This window comes from Bos indicus, chromosome 9 (genome assembly GCF_029378745.1).
Source record: "Bos indicus isolate NIAB-ARS_2022 breed Sahiwal x Tharparkar chromosome 9, NIAB-ARS_B.indTharparkar_mat_pri_1.0, whole genome shotgun sequence".
NCBI classification, from domain to species: Eukaryota; Metazoa; Chordata; class Mammalia; order Artiodactyla; family Bovidae; genus Bos; species Bos indicus.
Window position 1 is genome coordinate 10,046,877 of NC_091768.1, and position 20,765 is coordinate 10,067,641.

The 20,765-nt window shown below is 41.1% G+C and overlaps 1 protein-coding gene across 6 annotated transcripts in view; it reads left to right on the forward strand.

Moving 5' to 3' along the window:
* The window catches only part of SMAP1 (small ArfGAP 1), a 190,231-nt gene that overhangs the window by 96,477 nt on the left and 72,989 nt on the right, over positions 1-20,765 (forward strand). For 3 of the 6 annotated variants that reach the window (XM_070795682.1, XM_070795688.1, XM_070795687.1), the window contains 3 exons: positions 4,214-4,289; positions 13,330-13,410; positions 19,563-19,643. In XM_070795682.1, the coding sequence (XP_070651783.1) occupies positions 4,214-4,289; positions 13,330-13,410; positions 19,563-19,643 (238 nt within the window). The remainder of the gene's footprint in view (positions 1-4,213; positions 4,290-13,329; positions 13,411-19,562; positions 19,644-20,765) is intronic. The other 3 variants (XM_070795684.1, XM_070795683.1, XM_070795685.1) reach the window with 3 other exon arrangements.

The window sequence follows — 20,765 nt, forward strand, 5'->3', positions numbered from 1 at the left end:
AGCTAACTTCACTTATTGCATGCTTACAGTTTGTTAGGAACTGTGCTGGGTGCTTTATATATATTATCCCCAATACTGTCAACAACTTTGTGAGATGGAGAATTCTTGCCGTTTTCACTTAGCTAGGTATGAAGAGATCAAGCTTCAAGGTCACAATAACTGCCAGTTAAGTAGCAAGAACTGCTGGTACCAGAAATGAGGATATATGTTGGAGACCATCCTCTTTGAGAATTAGTACTATGGTCAGCATATAATGCAAAATTATTGTCAGATTTCTCTTGAAAATCCCTCACATTTGCTACAGTGCCAGTTTGCAGACACAGAGACCCTATATAAATCCAGTCAAGGTGTCCTTAGCTCACTAGCATTGGAAAAGAATTGAGAATCCATGACTGCAGGCCCAGGAGCCAATTCCTGACTCTAAAAAAGTTTTATTAGAACATAGCCTTCAGTTCAGTTCAGTTCAGTCTCTCAGTCATGTCCGACTCTTTGCGACCCCATGAATCGCAGCGCACCAGGCCTCCCTGTCCATCACCAACTGTTGGAATTCACTCAAACTCATGTCCATCAAGTCGGTGATGCCATCCATCCATCTCATCCTCTGTTGTCCCCTTTTCCTCCTTCCCCCAACCCCTCCCAGCTTCAGAGTCTTAGCCTTACCTATTCATTTATCAGTTTTCTGTGGCTACATTGGAGCTGAAAATGCAGAAGTGAGTAATTGCAGCATAGAACAGCTGTCCCACGAAACCTAAAATATGTGCTATTTGGCCCTTTAAGAAAAAGTTTGCTGACCCCTGGAATAAATCACTGCTTCTTTAGGTGAATAAACAGTTAAGGGTTGGGTTGCTTTTGAGACCTTGTACAAAAATACACAAGAACTGCGTCATACATTCTTGGTCTAAGAGGCATGTAGGACCTGAGAGCCCCCGAGGATGTGGCATGTTCCCTGAACCGCAGTGCTTACTCCGGTGACTCCCCTGGAGTTTTGAAAGTTTACTTGGTGGTGTGCTTTGTTTGCATTTTATGAAGTAGTGTTTTATGTTTAATTGTGAGGACTAGCCTAGTGCTTTGTCCTGCCTTAAGGATTTAATTTTTATTTTTTTATGTCCTTGACAAACAGATCAACTGTCATCTGATGTAGTTTTTTTTTTTTTTTAATGAATTATTTCTTTTTTTTTTAATTTTATTTTATTTTTAAACTTTACATAATTGTATTAGTTTTGCCAAATATCAAAATGAATCCATCACAGGTATACATGTGCTCCCCATCCTGAACCCTCCTCCCTCCTCCCTCCCCATACCATCCCTCTGGGTCGTCCCAGTGCACCAACCCCAAGCATCCAGTATCGTGCGTTGAACCAGGACTGGCATCTCATTTCTTAAAATCGCTTACTGCTTAGAAAATTTCAGAGGTTTTTTAAAATCATAAACAGAAGTGAAACTCAGCTATATTTGAATTACTTACTTAAAATACACTAAGTAGAAATTAAGATATCATGTATATCTGTTATTTCTGAAAATTCACATATTTCATCAGATATTAGTATTGTTTTTTACTCTAAAAGATTATATACTTAAAAGTTTGCCTTTTTCAAATTCAGTATTTCCAAAACTATTATAGTTTTCATTAATTTTGGTTTTACAATGGTGGTTAAATAATTTTTGATACTGTTCTTAATGAATTTTCTCTCTAATATCAGGGTTTTCTTTGGTCATAAACAGTGATCTTTCCTTTGTTATAAACACTTCATAAATGAGAGTATTATAATCTTTTCAAGCTTTAATATGTAGTAGATTTTAAATAATATCCAAAATAGACTGCTGTTTCTGTCATTAAGGAGGAAAAACATAAGTGTTACTCTCCTCTCAGGTGTTTAAATATAAAAATTATACTCTAAGAATTTAGACTTTAGTTAAGAAAGGCTGTATACATACTATGTAATATGTATATCTGGAAGTAAATATAATTGCTGTTTTAAAAATATTATAGAATTTTTAAAAGCAGTAAACATATTTCACCCAGCTTCCCAGGCAGCGCGAGTGGTAAAGAACCCGCGTGTCAGTGCAGGAGGCATAAGAGATGACGCAGGTTCCATCTCTGGGTTGGGAAGATCCCCTGGAGGCAGGCATGACAACCCACTCCACTACTCTTGCCTGGAGAGCCCCATGGACAGAAGAGCCTGGCGGGCTACGGTCCATAGGGTTGCTAAAAAGTTGGACATGACTGAGCGACTAAGCAGTAAGAGCGTTAACTTGCCTGTTTTGCAGCCTGGTGGGCTACGGTCCATGGGGTTGCAAAGAGTTGGAAACAACTGAAGCGACTTAGCATGCACTTGGCACAAACGTATTTCATTTCATCCACTGTGAAAATGACATCAATCTAAGTAAATTCTTCTCTCTCCTGTTGTGGCAGTAAATAGTTGTCTTGACAGTAAAAGTTGCTCATATATCCACATTCATCCAAAGGGCCGGCTTTTTTGATTGTTTTCATTTTATCCTCTTAGAAAAACAGAAAATGCAATATTGAACATGGATTTAAAATCATGTGCGAACTTAGCATTTAGCTTATTTATATGTGAAATAGTTGGAATAAAGCAACGTTATTGTGTTTATGAAAATCTTGGGGTGTTATGGTAATTTTTTGGTACTGACTGCCAAAATGTTCACATATCTAACTAATGAGCCTTCTGACAGCTCTGGGGCTTTTGACTTGAAAGGGTCTTCAAGGCTACCACATTTGACCTTCTCTAGATAAAAAGGCATTTATTATCATTAGCAGAAATTAAATGACTAATTCACAAATGAATTTGTGGTGACCAGTAGCATCTGAAAAGGTGGATGCTAGACGTGCCTGGTTTCCAGTTATCACAATACTCCCTCTCTTGTACTGTAGAATACCAGAGAACTCCTTAAACTCTGTGCCTGGCTTTAGTTGTAAACATAAAAGACCTCTATAGGTTAAGAGGAGAAAAAGAGGCAATGTGAAGTGCCTTTCATATACACAGTTGATAGAGATCTGTCTTTAAAAATGGCTTTCAGTTATTCCGCTTGCTTGATAAATTGAACATTTAGTTTTCCTGTCTTTCTTGCCTTCCCTGGCCCTTTGAGAGCTGTCTCTCAATGCCCACTGCATAGTGGTCTGTCAATTCTTGCTACTACCTGTGGCCTCAACTGTCAGTTTAAAGAGCTTTGTTAACTTCCAGTAAGGAACAATTGACTGAAAATGTACTGTTTTACTGCTTCAGATTGCTTTTCTTTGAACAGAAGGCTGTCTTAACCTGGGGATCCACCGAGAGTCTGTATTTCAGTGTAGCTCATTTCCTTTGTAGTTCTGTGTATTTTATTTTATGCATTTAAAAGCACTATCTCAGAAAGGAGTCAAAGGGGTTCATGGTACTAAAAAATAAAAAAGTTCAGAGTCCTTGATGGAAGAAGTCCCATTTTAGTGGAACATGGTAAAACAGTGGTCGGTTGACTGGTAAGAGAAGTCATCTATATCAGCTGACCCAAAGCTCCTGAATCCCACTAGAAGTGATTCACCCATCAACAGATAAGGCTGGTCCACTCAACTTCAGAAAATTAAATAGTACTGACATTGGTTTTAGCTTCTTGACTTTTCCATTTCTAGAAAGCTTTGCAGGAAAAAATTTGTCACCATTCTTCTGATCCTCACTGATACAGTTAGAGGCAGCCGTGTGTGGCGGGAAAGGACATAAGTGTTGAAATCACAGTTGTCTACTCTTTCCAAGTTGCTGATTCTTCCTCTGTGATATGGAAATTATAATATGCACACAACTGCGTGGAGGAAAGACTAAAGGAAAACTGTGGATAGCGCACCAGCACGGCATCTGGTATGCTGTGGTTACCACATGAGTGTTAGTTTCTTTATTTAAACTGAAAGTCCAAAATGAACCTTTAGTGTAGGGGTGGGGGTAAAAGGCTGTGGATTTTGGTGGAACTGAGAAATACGATGACTTTTCTGTTTAGAATTCAGCTGAGTGGTTTTGTTGAATCGGGAAGATTCCCTGAACGAGATAGATTCTTTGGCAGAAAGAAAAGTAGGTTACAGAATTTAGTTGCGGAAATAGTGTGTGAGGAAAGTACAGACTGGGGAGTAGGAGTATGAAATGTAGAGTCTGGGCTTTGTGGAGTAAATAAAGGGGAGTGTACATGTCACTGAACTCATGCTTTTCCTTAAGTTATCTGTTTTCAGAGCAGTGGAATTTTTCATCAGAGATAAATATGAAAAGAAGAAATACTACGACAAAAATGCTATAGCTATTACAAATGTAAGTAAAATCTTCATCTCTATCACCAGTTGATATTTGATGAATGTATTTTGAAATTTTAACATGTGATATGGCTTGACTTATTTATTGTAAAAATGTCCTGGTTACATACTTTAAAAATTTGAACGTTGGGAGTTTTTGTCACGTAGTGAGCTTTCACAAAGCAGAACTCTTGATTCAGAAAGGAGCATATTCTTAAGTAAGCATCTAATAACTGCTTAAATGGCATTTAAGTTAATTTATGAAATCTGTGTAAAGATACTAATTGAAAAATTGAGGAGAGAAAATTATTTTATTGGTTTGTGGAAATGAAAAGGCAAATCTGTCTTCTTCTAAGGGCATTGGTGGATCTGACCAGATATGTTTATTAAAACACAGCTTTTTTTCTTTTTTTTTTTTCTTTTCCTGAACAGCTTTATCTCACTTTGGTCCAAAATAGAAAACACAATTGTTTGCACTGTATTTGCAAACAGTCAACAGGAAGTCTTGCATTAATTATTCTGATGAAATCATGGTGCTGCTCCTGTTTATCTGTACTTATCACAGCACCTTCCCAGGTGGTACTAGTGGTAAGGAGCTGCCTGCCAGTGCAGGAGGCATAAGAGACCAGGATCTCTGGGTGGGGAAGATCCCCTGGAGAGGGGCATGGCCACGCATTGCAGTGTTCTTGCCTGGAGAGCCCCCGTGGACAGAGTAGCCTGGTGGGCCACAGTCCGGAGTTGCAAATAGTCGGACAGCACTGAAGTGACTTAGCCTGCGTGAATCGCAGCACCAGATGGTCTTACTGGGAAAGTGCTTTGAAGCTTGAGTGCCTGAGGAGCAGGTGCTAATAGATAAAGCCTCTTTAACGTGAGGTGTTCAGTATCAGACAAGCTTTTGTTGACCTTGTTCCTGCACAAAATGAGTCTGAAAACGTAGCCTTTTGATTGGTTATTATCAAGCATTTGTTCCCTAATAGTTGAGACCTTGCTGTAGTGATCAAATATGTTTTATTACTGTTTGTTTTTAAGTTTCTTTTTCTGATACATTTTCTTATCCCAGTTAAATACCATTTAAGGCTAGTTGTCCCTATTGTTGCAGTCCTTTTTTGGGGGGAGAGGGTCTTTGATTCCTAGATTAATCATAAAGCTATAAGCCATTAATTTTGTGGGTAAGTCATCTGTCAGGCAGTTTAGAGACTAATTTCATCTCATTTTGCAAATTGATTTTCCTTTTTGGTACATGTAGAGAAGCAATATACTAAAAAATTCAATCAAATATGTATATTTTGGATTAGAGGTACCCTTGATAGAGATTGGGCTGCATTTCTGGTGGATATAGAAAAGGAAATCCTTTGAAAGATAGGTAAAAATGGACAAAATAGAGATGTTGATAATGTCCATGTAATTAACTTTACCTCTAGCATTGTGGGGGAAACAAAGGACAAACTCTAAAATGTAAGTAATACATTTTCATTTGAAATTTTAAGAACTCATTTTAGAATCCAGGGTATGTAAGGGTTTTGGTGGCTGTCTTAGAATTCTACGACAGGTATGCAGAATAAACCTGCCCTCCCTGGTGTTCTTTCATGGATGAGTGATAGGGGACATTTGAAGAACTTTGAGTACAGAAAATTGTCTTGGGTACTTCCCTGGCGGTCCAGTTGTTAAGATTCTTTGTTCTCAGTGCAGTGGGCACAGATTTGATCCCAAGTTGCTGACCTAAGATTCCACATGCCACACATGGCCTGGCTGAAGCCATAAATAAGAAAGATTACAGTAAAAAAAAAAAAGAAACCTGTCCTGTCGTCTGCCCTTCACTCCCCGTAACCAGTGGTGCATCACAGCTGGCAATACTGATGAGTTCTTAGGCAATTTAGGTCTGTTTTTTTTTTTTGAATAACAGGTTTTTTAAAAGATTTTTTTTTAAGACCTTTTTTTATGTAAACCATTTTTTAAATCTTTGTTGAATTTATTACAGTACTGCTTCTGTTTTATGTTCTGGGTTTTTTTTTTTTTTTTTTTGGCCCTGTGGTGTGCAGGATCTTATCTCCCTGACCGAGGATCAAACTCGAACCCTCTGCATTGGAAAGCAAAGTCTTAACCGCTGGATCACCAGGGAAATCCCTTTAGCAGGTCTTGAGTAGATGAGGTTGAGTTTTCACATATTGTTTGCTCTTTTCCAGCAGCAGCTCTTTTAATTTTGTGGCTGCAGTGATTTTGGAGCCCTAGAAATTAAAATCTGTCACTGTTTCCACGTTTCTCCTTCTATTTGCCATGAAGTGATGCCGTGATCTTTGTTTTTTAAATGTTGTGTTTTAAGCCAGCTTTTTCACTCTCCTCTTTCACCTTCATCAAGAGGCTCTTTAGTTCCTCTTCACTTCTGTCATTAGAGTGGTGTTATCTGCATATCTGAGGTTGTTATTTCTCCCAGCAATCTTGATTCCAGGTTGTAACTCCTCTAGCTGCATATCAGTTAAATAAGCAGGGTGGTAACATACAGCCTTGTCATACTCCTTTCTCAATTTTGAACCAGTCAGTTGTTCATGTGAGGTTCTAACTGTTGCTTCTTAACCCACATACAGGTTTCTCAGGAGACAGGTAAGATGATCTGGTATTCGCATCTCTTGAAGAATTTTCTACAGTTATGGTCCACACAGTCAAAGGCTTTAACGCAGTCAATGAAACAGAAGTAAATGTTTTTCTGGAATTCCCTTGCTTTCTCTGTGATCCACCAGATATTGGCAATTTGATCTCTGGTCCCTCTGCCTTTTCTAAACCCAGCCTGTATATCTAGGAGTTTTGGATTCAAGTACTGCTGGAACCTAGCTTGAGGGATTTTGAGCATAACCGTACTGGAAGGGGAAGTGATCGCAGTTGTCTAGTAGTGTGAACATTGTTTAGCACTGCCCTTCTTTGGGCATGCAGGCTGACTTTTCCAGTCCCATGGTGACTGCTGGGTTTCTCAAGTGTATTGACATATTGACTGCAGTACTTCAACAACGTCATCTTTTAGGATTTGAAATAGCCCAGCTGCAATCCATCACCTTCACTAGCTTGATTGGTAGTAACGCTTCCTAAGGCCCCTTTGACTTCACACTCCAGGATTTCTGGCTCTAGGTGAGTGACCACACCACTCTGGTTGTCCGGGTCATTAAGACTTTTTTTGTACAGTTCTTCTGTGTATTCTTGCCACCTCTTCTTTATCTCTTTTGCCTCTGTTAGGTCTTTCCATTTCTTTCCTTTATCATGGCCCATCCTTACATGAAATGTTCCTTTGATATCTCCAATTTTCTTGAAGAGATCCCTAGTCTTTCCCATTCTGTTGTTTTCCTCTATTTCTTTGTATTGTTCATTGAAGAAGGCTTATCTCTCCTTGCTGTTCTCTGGAACTCTGCATTCAGTTGGGTGTATCTTTCCCTTTCTCCCTTGCTTTTTGCTTCTCTTCTTTCCTCAGTTATTTGTAAAACCTCCTCAGACAACCACTTTGCCTTCTTGAGTTTGAAGTATTAAAATTGAGTATTATATAAAAGTTTAAAAACAGCAAAATTCTAACTTACGTTGTTATATGTATGTATGTTATATGTGTTTACACACATGTATGTATGAAGACTAGAATTTAGTCCAATGAAAGTGAAATTAATCCATTATTTCAACTTTGAAATTGTTGTGGAAATAACGTTTCTGAATTGTGTTGTAATAAAAATGAGTTAGCATTTTTAATTTTATTAAACTGACTCATTAGAAAAGACTCTATTGCTGGGAAAGATTGAGGGCAGGAGGAGAAGAGGAGAAGGGGACGACGGAGGATGAGATGGTTGGATGGCACCACCAACTCAATGGACATGAGTTTGATTGAGCAAGCTCCAGGAGATGGTGAAGGACAGGGAAGCCTGGTGTGCTGCAGTCCATGGGGTCACAGAGTTAGACCTGACTTAGCAACTGAGCAGCAACCACTGTTTACAATTAACTGATGATTATACAGTTCATTAAGATAAATGAGCAATAATTTTAAAACTGTATGCATTGCAATCCATTTTAGATATCCTTCCAGATAGGAATGAAAAACTTAGATGATAAATTATCGAGTGGTGACTTAAGATTACTGTTAAATACGCAGGTTCAAGATGGAGTTGTTGTTACTTCTTTTTTGTTACAGTTTTAGTTTCTTCTGTGCAATAGGAATGGTCGTGGTGTCTGCTTTTTATGGTACTCTTAGGAGAGTTAAACAAGGTGTTGCCTGTGGTGTTTTCCGTAGCAGTCTGTGTTACTGAGTGCTTTATATGTAGGAGCCGCTGTGAGGCTCGTGTTGGGGGAGGAGGAGACCTGTAGGAGCAGAGAGTCCAGGCGCAGTGGCTTCAGCGAAAGGGCACAGTGTTTGAGGTTTGTTGGGTTAATATCGCCACATTTTAGTCAGCCCTTTTAAGTTATGGGCTTCCAGGTGACTGATGTGGCGATTAATGGATTTCTGTTTGAAATTGCTCCAGAATTCTGCATTTCTTAGTGCTTTATCCAGTGATTTTAAAGTTAGTAAATTAAAATTCAGGCTGCTTCTGTGTATGTGGTGACTCTGGGTACTTAAGTTTGTCAGTCTTTTAACTCCGCTACTGACGAGTTTAATTGGTGATTTCTTTTATATGATTTATTTATTAGTTCAGTAAATGTATTTATATCTGACACAGCCATGGAAGGTAATTTACTTTGGAAACTATATTTTTTAGATGATTTCTCAACTCCTGAAGAACCTAAGCCTCACAGGATACTGAAAGATCATGAGACAGTCATTTGAGAACTGCTGTGATTAAAATCTCCACTTAAAATATATAGTCAAAAATCTCTAGAACTGGTTTAAGGCATGTATTACAGTTAATCCATGAGGTCCTTGTCAGTTGTTTTGGAGCAGCAGATTTTCATTTAGATTGAAGGCAGGAGGAGGCGGGGGATGACAGAGGACGACATAGATAGCATCACTGAGTCAGCGACTTGAATTTGAGCAACTGTGGGAGGTGGTGGAGGACAGAGGAGACTGGCGTGCTGCCGTCCGCGAGGCTGCAGAGAGCGGGACAGGACATCGGGACTGAGTAGCAGTGACAGCAGCAGCAGCAAAATCCTCAAGGAGATGACGTGGCCTTTTCTTGGAAAGACAAAAGGAGCAATTTGCCTTATGCCCTTCAAATAATCATCCTGGCATTTTTATAACACTCGGTATCTTTTCAGTGTGTATTTGTTCACTTTTTGCTGGAACATGGCAATTGGAAACCTGTTTTCCAACTGCCCCATTGGTTTTCCTTTTGTAGTAGGTGGGTTTGTACACTTGGATTGCTCGGGGAGTTTCTTTGCATACAGTTCACTTTGGTGGTGGCCTTGAGAAGACCTTCTGGGCTTAAGAATAGTTGAAGGAAGGGTGATAGCTCATTTATTCCTGAAGGAGGTCATAGATGGGGCAGAGAGAAGGGTGGGGAATAGAGGGACAGTCAGACACGACAACCACATTTCCCAACACTTATTCCCAGTGCCATTTTCTAGGTCAGAGTCTTGTCTTCTCTCTGTAAAAGTACTGGAATGTAGTGAAATGAAATTATCATCTAGTTACCAAATATATTCTGAATTTCACAGTGAGTGTAGATAACTTTCATGAGAGTTCAGAGAAGAGAGTGAGTAAGCCAGAGCCCTTTCTGAGGACAGTGGCAGCTACTGATGTAAGCCTCCTTTTGTGTCTGTCTCTGAGACACTCTTGTCCTGTTTTCCTCAACTAAAACATTTATTGAGACCTGTTGAATGCCAGATGTTGAAGATGGTGAACAAAGTAGGAACGACGTCCGTCTCAGAGAACTTCAGTTGCACAAAGAACACCCATAAGTAACGGCATCGTCACTGGACACACGTGCCAGTGTTTGCAGGAGTGCAGCATCCTGGCGGGTGCAAACGGGAGGACCAGGGGCGCGTCCGGGAAGGGGCAGGGCGGGGGTCCCCTAGAGGTACGCAGGCTTCCAGCAGAGGGAGCAGCAAAGCAGCGATCCCTGGCGGCCCGAGCAGCAGACTGGAGAGCGGGCTCCCAGGGAGTCAAGTGCGCCTAGACAGGTGGTGACCGGGTTGGGGGGAGGGGGCAGGCAGGGCACCTTGCAGTCTAGTTAAGGGGTTTGGACTCTGGCCTTGTAGAACATGTGTGAATGCATAGTTTATGGATGAGCGGGACTGGAGGACTAATCCAGATGGCAGGTGGTGGTTTTCTGCTTGGGTGCTTAGTGGAGGGGGTGGGCAATGGTCCTGAGAGTTTGGGAAAGAACACGAGAGCACCTGGTTTTTCTTGCCTCTGTATTTTTTTCTTTCTTCCTCCCGCCTGCCCTTTGGATTCTCCCCTATCCATCTCTCTGTCTGTTGTGTCTCTTGCTTCTAGCTGTAGACTCTAGGTCTTCATTCCTTGCTTGCATAATGGAGCTTACCCTGCTCGTCACTCATTGCTCCTGTGTGGCCACAACCACAGTTGGCATGTAGACCCTTCCCCTCCCCCCATCAGGTGCCTTGTGCCCCCTTGCTTCCCACGCCTTTCCCAGGTAGCCCTTGGTCTGCTCTTTGTCACTGTAGACTATATTCGTCACTGCTGAAGTTTCAAACGTGTAAATGGTATCATACATTGTTTGTTCTTTGGTGTCTGGCCTCTTTCAGCATGTTTTTGAGACTCATCCCTGTTTTCGTGTTTCCTGTCGGACTTATTGGCAGATGGTAGTTTGATTTATGGGTACACAACTGTTCACATTCACCTGTGAATTTTCCTATTGACTTTTCAGATGTCTTTCCTGTTGAACGAGGATCTCTGTGTTTTTTCTTAATTGGAACATAGTATTAATGCTTTACTTTGGTATTAACATGCTTTGTTAAAAGACTGATATTTACTAAATAGTTATATATTGCTCCATCTGACTTTTCAGTTCAGTTCAGTGTCAGTTGCTCAGTCGTGTCTGACTCCTCGCTACCCCATGGACTGCAGCACACCAGGCCTCCCTGTCTACCACCAGTTCTCGGAGCTTGCTGAAACTCGCGTCCATCAAGTTGGTGATGCCATCCAACCATCTTATCCTCTGTTGTCCCCTTTACCTCCTGCCTACAATCTTTCCCAACATCAGGGTTTTTTCCAGTGAGTCAGTTCTTTGCATCAGGTGGCCAAAGTATTGGAGTTTCAGCTTTGGCATCAGTCCTTCCAACTCACACATCCATACGTGACTACTGGAAAAACCATAGCTTTGACTAGACGGACCTTTTTCGGCAAAGAGTTATCTCTGCTTTTTAATATGCTGTCTAGGTTGGTCATAGCATTTCTTCCAAGGAGCAAGTAACCTTTAATTTCACGGCTGCAGTCACCATCTGCAGTGATTTTGGAGCCCAAGAAAATAAAGTCTGTCACTGTTTCCACTGTTTCCCCATCTCTTTGTATGAAGTAATGGGACTGGATGCCATGATCTTAGTTTTCTGAATGTTGTTTTAAGCCAACTTTTTCACTCTCCTCTTTCATGTTCATTAAGAGGCTCTTTAGTTCCTCTTTGCTTTCTGTCATAAGGGTGGTGTTATCTCTCTATTTCTCCTGGCAATCTTGATTCCACTTTGAATCAAGATTCTGTGAACAGTGAACATCTGAATTTTAAAAGTGGCAAAATCAGTTTATCATCCTCTCAGGAGGCGAAAAAATACTTCTACAGTGAATTATCTTGAATTAGTAACACTCAACATATTAAATGCCTTTATTTATTTGTTATATTTTTATGTTCAGCTTTTACATAAATTTGGGCAGAAAGGTCTTTATACCATCTTAAATGATTTTATGTGCTTTTTCTAATCTCTTGTTTTCTCCATATCTCTAGCAGGGAAATGTCCAGTGAAATAAATTAGTTTTGCAGCTGGTCTTTAAGGCACAGTTTGTCTTGTTAAATATTTTCTTCTATGTGTAATTTCAGTTAGTTGTCATCGAATGGCTAGTTTGTATACTTTTAACAGAGCTAACAGTGTGCCCGGGAAGACCCGTAAAGATAATGGGCTTGGGTTGTGACTCAGAATTGCAGCCATAACTAACTCAGTAACAAGCAGATTGAATGAGAACTTACCATCTCACATTGTTATTTTGACATTGCATAATGACTCTCTGTAATAGCACCTTTTATTTTTAAAGATTCCTCATAGGCACTGTTGATATGATAGAGCAATATAGAGATGTCAGTTTAACAGCTCCAAAGATCTACTACACATTTTGTAAACGTATTTCAGTTATATTTTGGCAGTAAAGAGAGCAGGAAGATAATGCTTCCATTAAAGTGATCAGCTATTCTTGTAGGAATTGGGTAAGATGAGTGAAAAGGCTTTTAGATGAAATTATCTCTGTATAAATTGCTTTTGCATATGTAACTGCCTTTGCATATGTAACTGTCTCACAGAGCTTTGGGGCAGTTCAGCCGGTGCAGCCCTGGGGGTGGTGTCTGTGGACACGAGCTCCAAGAAGGAAGTGTATGTATGGCTTTTCAGTAAGCCTGCTGCTTAGCTGTTACACTGCGTTAATTCAGTCTTTTCACTCCCAGCCTTCTTTCTGTTTTCTTACACAGTTGATTAAAACTTTCGTTAACTTTTACTGTTTCAGCTCTGTGTTATTTTCCATTCTTAAAGCAATTATGGTCAGTGGGAACAAGATCTCAATTCGTGCTGTCCAGCCACTTGGAACAGCGTGTCAGCGTGAGCGCTCCAGCAATAACACTGATGGAAAGAGAGCCGCCAGACACACTCAGTTCTTTCTCAGATACTTTGGGCATGATCTTGTCTGAGTGCATTTTAAATTTTATGTTAGAGTGAAATGCATTTGAAATCATACACTTTTCTGTAATAAATGCTTTTATCTGCAGAAATTCCACATGGAAGTACTTGAAAAGCAACACTCTTCTTGATGCATTATTTTCCTTTAACATATTTCTAAGTGCTTCTGTAGCTCAGAAATGCATGAGTGTTTGTTTCTTTCCTGTGCCTATAATTCTGATTACTTTCTTTTTGTTTTTTCCTCCTGACTTCCCACCTGCATTCCACAGATTGCCTCCTCTGATGCTCCTCTTCAGCCTTTGGTATCCTCTCCTTCTCTACAAGCTGCTGTTGAGAAAAACAAATTGGAGGTATGGTGGTGTTCTAGCCAGCTGTGTCCATACGCTCGGTGTGAACGTGCCATCGTTTATGCTGTATTAGTTGTTTATTATGGATGCTGTAATAGTTGTTTATGCTTTGAATGGTCTCCAGTATTAAATACATTAAATACAACAATTTTAGGACCACTTTCCTATGCTGCAGGTAGGATTAAAGAGCTTTAATCTGTATTTAATTTCAGAATGACTAATTTATCGGTACCATAGATTTATCTCAGCATTTAATAAGCAATTGTTTTTTCGCTGTTGTTTCCGCTACCACCTTAGGCTTAAAGGAACTGTTCTATAATTGCTCTTGAATTCTTTGATTTACTAGGAAGAGATTTTGGTTAAAATTTTTCTTTCTATGATTCTATTGTTATAAACTCTTGAACGTTCATGTCATTTTGTTTTTTAAGCCATAGTAACTATCGTATGGATACAGTGTATGCGTAGAGTCATCATTGTAGAGAGTGATAATTGTTGAGATGTGTGTGGGGTAGGAGTGATTACGGAGCGTGGTGCTATACCGTTATGGACTTTTAAAGTCATCCCTATAAATAGTTGAAGGTTTTAATTTTTTTGACTCTTTTATCTTTTTTTTGTTGTTATAATGACCATGGTGAATTTGAGACATCCTTTATCTCACACTTTGTCTGTGTCTCCTCATTGCTAAATGGTGTACTTGACATGTGAGATACAAAGACAGATAAGGTGTATCCTCTGCCGGGGAGATGCTTCCATCTAACAGAGGAAAATGGGGAACCTTACGGGGGTTTCTGGCGCAGCCGAATGGGGGCCGTGATTGCTGAGCCCTCACAGAGCCACTCTGGCCCAGGGTGCTCATTCTTCCTGGACGTTCCCTGTGAGGACTGGGGTGCAGTCCAGACAGAGAAAGTGTCCTGTGAAGAAAGCCTGTGGGCAGAGCAGGATGAGTGGGGTTTGTGGCAGAAGGCAGGCATGTGGCTGGTGGGGAAGCGGAGGCGCGCCTTCCTGGGAGCCTGTTGGCGCGTCTGGGCTCTGACCCTAGGCCCTGGCTCCGCAGTGCCTTCCACGGGTAGAAGGCGCGTCCGGAACCGGTTTTCTCCTCCGGACTGTCTGTGCCACCATCTCCGGAGAGTGAACTTTGTGCTGCTGGATGTAGAAGAGGCCCGAGGACTTGTTGCTCTGGCTCAGGCATGAAATGATGGGAGCGTGTGCTGAACTGGAGGCAGAGGGAGTGGAAGGAAGAGTGGTCTTCAAAGACCCGGAGAAGGTCAGGTCTGTGAGGTGTATGATGAGTGAGTCGTGGAGGTGCTCTGGGGACCTTGATGACTCCTGGCTGCAGGCCTGAGCATCTCAGCAGATGATGCACTCTCCAGGGAGAAGGGATCCAGGCTGAGGAGGAGGAGCAGCTTTGAGATGAGAATAGGGATGGGGCAGACTTAAGAGTTGGGTGTGTTGAATGTGAGGTGACAGAACACCTGTGAGGGGTCTGGTGGGAGGTTGGAGACACAGGTCTGGAGGCCGAGGAGAGATCCCAGGTGGAGGAGTGCAGAGGCAGTCCGCGTATACTGTGTTGAGTGGTGACATGAGAGTGGAGAGCTGGGCACACTGGAACCTCACAGCACAGCAAGGGGGTCCCGAGGAGACAGTGAGGGGTGGTTTGGAGCATGAAGGGCGTGGTTGGAGCTGGAGAGACTTGGGTGGTCAGAGAGTTGTAGGTGTTAGGGGTCAGGAGCAGAGAGGAAGCCCTGCAGGAGGTGGAGGTGGCCTCAAGGGCGTGAAAGGTGGCTGCGGTGCCTGTTCAGAGGGTGGAAACCCTCAGGTCACGTGTCTGCTGTGCGGGGCTGGCCACCAGGTCCTGGAAAGCGGGGTCTTACCCGGCCTAGTGGCGTCGTCTTGCCTGACAGCATTTAGACACCATTTAGACAGCGTTTAAGGGCACTCCGTCAAAAGGTTTATTCATGCTTTTTTTTTCTTACCCTCTTAAAATTTCTAATTTTATGTAGTTTTATAATGTGTATAATAGAGTACTATATGTGCTTTATTAATAAATACATACATATATTGAGTATGTTTGCTCACAACATTTGAGACAGAAGTGCATAATAAAAAGTTTTAGAGACCATATCTTTAATGAACCCAAGATCTACTTTTCTTTGCCTTATAGGACTTGAACATTTTTTCCTGTTCTCTTTTGCAGAAGGTCTCCTATTTCACTATATCATTTGGCTATGTAATAACCAAATTTCAGGAACTACTGTTTTGAAATATCAAACACTGCTGTGTTTTATTCTTGCTGAGAAAATAGTTTAAAACAACTTAGGTTCTCACAGTACTCTTTGGTCTTTCTTTCAGCAGCTTTTGATTCTAAAGATGGGTGTTATCTGTAGGTAAAACTATATGGCCTGTGTTTAGAGCCCATGGTTTTTTTTTTTTTTTTTTTTTTGAGAAAACATAGAAAATGAAAGTTTAATAATGCTCACTAAACGTTAGGGTCCTAGAAAGGTCTGCTACTGGTGCATCTTAGCTTATTTATAAGATTTTGAATATTGCTTGTTTCATAGCGTGGTTGAAACTAATCTCTTCAGACCGCATTTATCTACCTTTTCTAGCAGCTCTGGTTTTGAGGTATTCCCAGGAGAAAGAGAGAGCGAGATTTGTCTCTCAGAAAGGACTTACAGAAAATTTTGAGATTTCTGTTCATCCTACTAAGAGCCAAAGAAGAAATAGCAACTGCCTTAACAAATCAGAAGCGTTGATACTAAAGATATATTTCCTCCAACCTAAAAAAATATATATATATTTCACCATTCCCTTAGGAAACTTGTATCTTAAATAGATCAGTCACCCGATGAGATGCCTGCCTTTAAGTTCCTTACTTTTGTCTCCTTTCTTTATTATTAAAATTTTTTTTCTTGTGTTTATACTTTTTATTTTGAGGTATAGCCTGTTAACAACCAATGTTGTGATAGTTCTAGGTGAACAGAGAAGGGCCTCAGCCCTACATATACTATATGTATCCATTCTCCCCTCAACTCCCTTCTCATCCAGGCTGCAGCATAACACGGAGCAGAGTTCCCTGTGCCATACAGTAGGGCCCTGTTGGTTGTCCATTTTAAATATAGCAGTGAGTACACATCCATCCCAGACGCCCTAACTATCCTTTCCCCGTCCTCCCTCTGCCAGCAGCCATAAATTCGTTCTCCAGCCTGTGAGTCTGTTTCTGTTTTGTAAGTTCATTTGTGTCATTTCCTTTTAGATTCCCCGTATAAAGGATGTCATATAATATTTTTCCTTCTCTAACTTACTTTACTCAGAATGGCACTGTCTAGGTCCATCCATGTTGCTGCAAATGGCTGTTTCATTCTTCTTAATGGCCGAGTAATATTCCATTGTATGTGCGCACCGCGTCGTCTTTATCCATTCCTCTGTTGGTGGACATTAAGGTTGCTTCCATGTCTTGGCTATTTTAAACAGTGCTGCAGTGAACATTGGGGCACATGTATCTTTTTGGATCATGCTTTTCTCTGCATATATGCTGAGAAGCGGGATTGCAGGGTCATATGGTCACTCTATTTTTAGTTTTTTAAGGAATCTCCACACTGTTCTCTATAGTGACTATACCAGTTTCCATCCTCATCAACAGTATAGGATTCCTTTCTCTCCACACCCTCTCCAGCTTTTATTGTTTGTGGGTATTTTGATGATGGCCATTTTGGCTAGAACCCATGTTTTTAATGTGACTTCAAGGCCCATGTCATAAAATTGTTGCTTACAGCCATATTTTGACAACTGAAATTCCAGTGTTTAAGACATCAAATTGTGCTCTCCCTTGGTTAAACACAGCTAGCTGGTTTAATTTGGGCTTCCCTTGTGGCTCAGCTGATAAAGAATCTGCCTGCAAAGCGGGAGACCTGGGTTCAGTCCCTGGGTTGGGAAGATCCTCTGGAGAAGGGAAGGGCTAGGGAAAGATTTACTGAGCGTGGCCCTGCTCATCAGAACAAGACCCAGTTTCTCCCACAGTCAGTCTCTCCCATCAAGAAGCTTCCGTAAGGCTTTTATCCTTATCTGTCAGAGGGCAGACCAGATGAAAACCACAATCACAGAAAACTAATGAAACTCATCACATGGACCACAGCCACATGAGCCATGCCATGTTCTGACAAAACGTGGTCCACTGGAGAAGGGAATGGCGAACCACTTTGGTATTTTTGCCTTGAGAACCCCATGAACAATATGAAAAGGCAGAAACCCTAAAGGAAAGCAGTCCTGAATATTCATTAGAAGGACTGATGTTGAAGCTGAATCTCCAGTACTTTGGCCACCTGATGTGAAGAACTGACTCATTTGAAAAGACCCCAATGCTGGGAAAGATGGAAGGCAGGAGGAGAAGGGGACGACAGAGGACTAGATGGTTGGATGGCATCACTGACTCAATGGACATGGGTTTGAGTAAGCTCCAGGAGTTGGTGATGGACAAGGAGGCCTGGCGTGCTGCAGTCCATAGGGTCGTAAAGAGCTGGACATGACTGAGCGACTGAACTGAACTGGTTTAATTTATTTTTGTTGATTTCAGATGTACCCACCAGTCATAGTGATTAGAAAGACGGGCTTCTTCCCCATCTCATGACAGTGACATCCTTGAGAAATAACTAAGAGCTTTGAAGGGCTGCAGCACCATCCACCTCCAGCATATTAGTGAGGATGTCCAGTTATGTTGCTTTCCTCCCTAAACTTGACTGGTGTCTGGAAAACATTTCATGACATCTGAAGGACTTCTGCACATCCTGTTTATTTTTCACTTACACAGTGGCGGTGATATTCCTTACCTCGGAAGGCTTTTATGCAGGTCTCAGTGAGTCACATGGTGTCTAGCCCTTGAGAAGGGCTCAGGAGGTGCCCGCTGTCCCCTTGGGGAGGACAGTGTGGGGGAAGCAGAGCCCACTGGACGACAGCGAGCATGGAGGCTTTGCAGCCCTCAGCCCTGCTGCGATCGGCTGCGTGTGTCACCTTCCTGAGAGTTTGTTTCTGCATTTGTAAAATGACAATGAGGACTTTCTTCCGACATTATTATAAACATTGACTTAGACAGTAAGGTGCTTATCACAGTGCCTGGCCCATAGGAGCTTTAATTTTATCTCTACCATTTTGGCTTAGGAATTGCTGGTGTTGACTTTCCCAATTTACAAATAGTAAAGATTCTTCCCTTGAGAGACGTGGTGTCAAGCACCATTTTTAAAGGCATAGGTGCAGATGCAACATTTAGGCATTTTCACCAAGTTTCATGTGTTTATTTTCCTGCCTTTTCTAGGTTCAGCAGTTTATCCTTTCGTCTTTGCTGCCAGGGACTAAGGTCTAGATCAGCACTCAGTTGCATTATCATCAGATTGTAAATTTCTAGGTATCTCTTCCCTCCATATGCCTTACAAATGCTCGTTGTTTAATCTACTTCATTTTCCTTTTCCCACCTGTTTATAGCCCTTAAGTTTTTATCATTATATCTTATTTCATCCTTCTTGAAAATGCAAATTGTGAACTTTATAATATCATTATAGTTTACTTTGACTGGGTTGTATCATATATGCAAACCAGTCAGCTAGTTCTGGTCCCCAAGCACTATCTTCAACGTTATTTTCAAGAGAAAATAATCGTATTTGTCCTTTAAAAATACCACAACACTATGGTGATTGAAAAAAAAATTAAAGTGATTTTACACTTTGCTTCTCATGTTTACATGTTGTACTCTGCCTTCATCTGGTTGATAAAGAATTCTCTTCTATGAGTTAGTTTTTATTTTCTTTGTATTCAAATTTCAACTTCTTGGTTGCTGTTAGGAAACCTAACTTTATGTAAAGATGCAATGAGAATTTATTGAATAGAAATTGCATTTGTTTTAAACAAATTCTGAAATATCAAAGAAGTTCTAAATTGTCTCACTTCTGTCTTAATTTTTTAAGGAAAGTTATTCTTTATTGTGTTATTAACATACTTGATGACAGTATGAATTTGCTGTGCTTTCTTTCATGTCTCAGTATCACTGAATATTGTCATCATTGAAATTTGTACTCTCTTCAAATGACTCCAACTAATAAAATAAAAATGTATGAAGAGCTGACATTTTTAAAAAAGTGAACTTATCAAAACTTTCGGCTGTGTTTTAGAAAGAAAAGGAAAAAAAAAAGGAAGAGAAAAAGAAAGAAAAGGAGCCAGAAAAGCCTACAAAACCTCTTACAACTGAAAAGGTAATCTCTTGCTGTTTTTTAATCCACACAGGCTACAACCTTCTCTGTATAGTTATATATGGATGATTTGGAGATACTCATGATATGCAATGTCATTCTTTGAACCAGTATTTGCGGAGTGTGTCCTGTATCTGTCTGGTCCTGTATGACTTGTAATCTGGTGCATATGTGTGGGTGTAGATTCCTGTGAGTTTCTCGAGGGCAAGTATTATTCCTGATGTAAAGAGTGGTGGTTTTAGCTTTCTTGCACAGTCTGACTTCACAATCAGCACAGTTGAGAGAGTGCAGAGGGCCCTGCAGAGGCCTTCAGAAGACACTCCACACTGAGTGTAGCACTTGAGTGGACTGACGTGTAGGTAGGATGGAGGTTGTGAGGAGTGTGTCCTGCGGAGAGAACACCTTGAGGACGTAACAGAAAGTAAAGACAGGGTTTATTTAGAAGAAGAGTGAGCAGTAGAGTGAAGAAAGATCTATGTCTGTGGGAAGGTCGTGGGAAAGAGACCAGAATGGTAGATTGAGCTCAAATTGTAGAGGACTTTAAGGTCCACATTGATCCTTTTTGAAGGACAGGCTGTGGATTCTTTTGGAAGGTTCTTTTGCAGTGATGAGCAGGAGAGCTGTGATCAGGCCTACTATCTTGCTACACTACTGTAGCAAGATACGATGGATGTCTGTAAAGGACTTGGTTAAATAGTCATGGTGGCTTGGCTCTCAGTGCATTTCCTCACACAATGATGGAGCACAGAAAGAGAATTATTACTAAAGAGAGCGTGTCCTTGATTTTAATTGTTGCAGTGTGAATAGTCGACTTTATGAAGGCATAAATTACACAGTACAAACTGCTTCCATTTGAAGTGTAACTGGCTCTTTTTCCATCACGTTTATTAGAATAGCCTATTCCTTCAGAAAGTTATAAGCATGCCTTCAGCTTTAAGACGTGCTGCTAAGAATCCCAAGGCTGGTCAGAACTTTATGGAGCACCCACACCTGTCCACCATCTGCGCCTTCACCTGCGCCTTCACCTCCCTCCTAGTGGGTGTCCCCTTAACCCCCGGCCCCACCAGTACCAGGCCAACCTGTCTGTTGCTCCCTGAACACACTTCCCATCTCTTCCCTGAACTG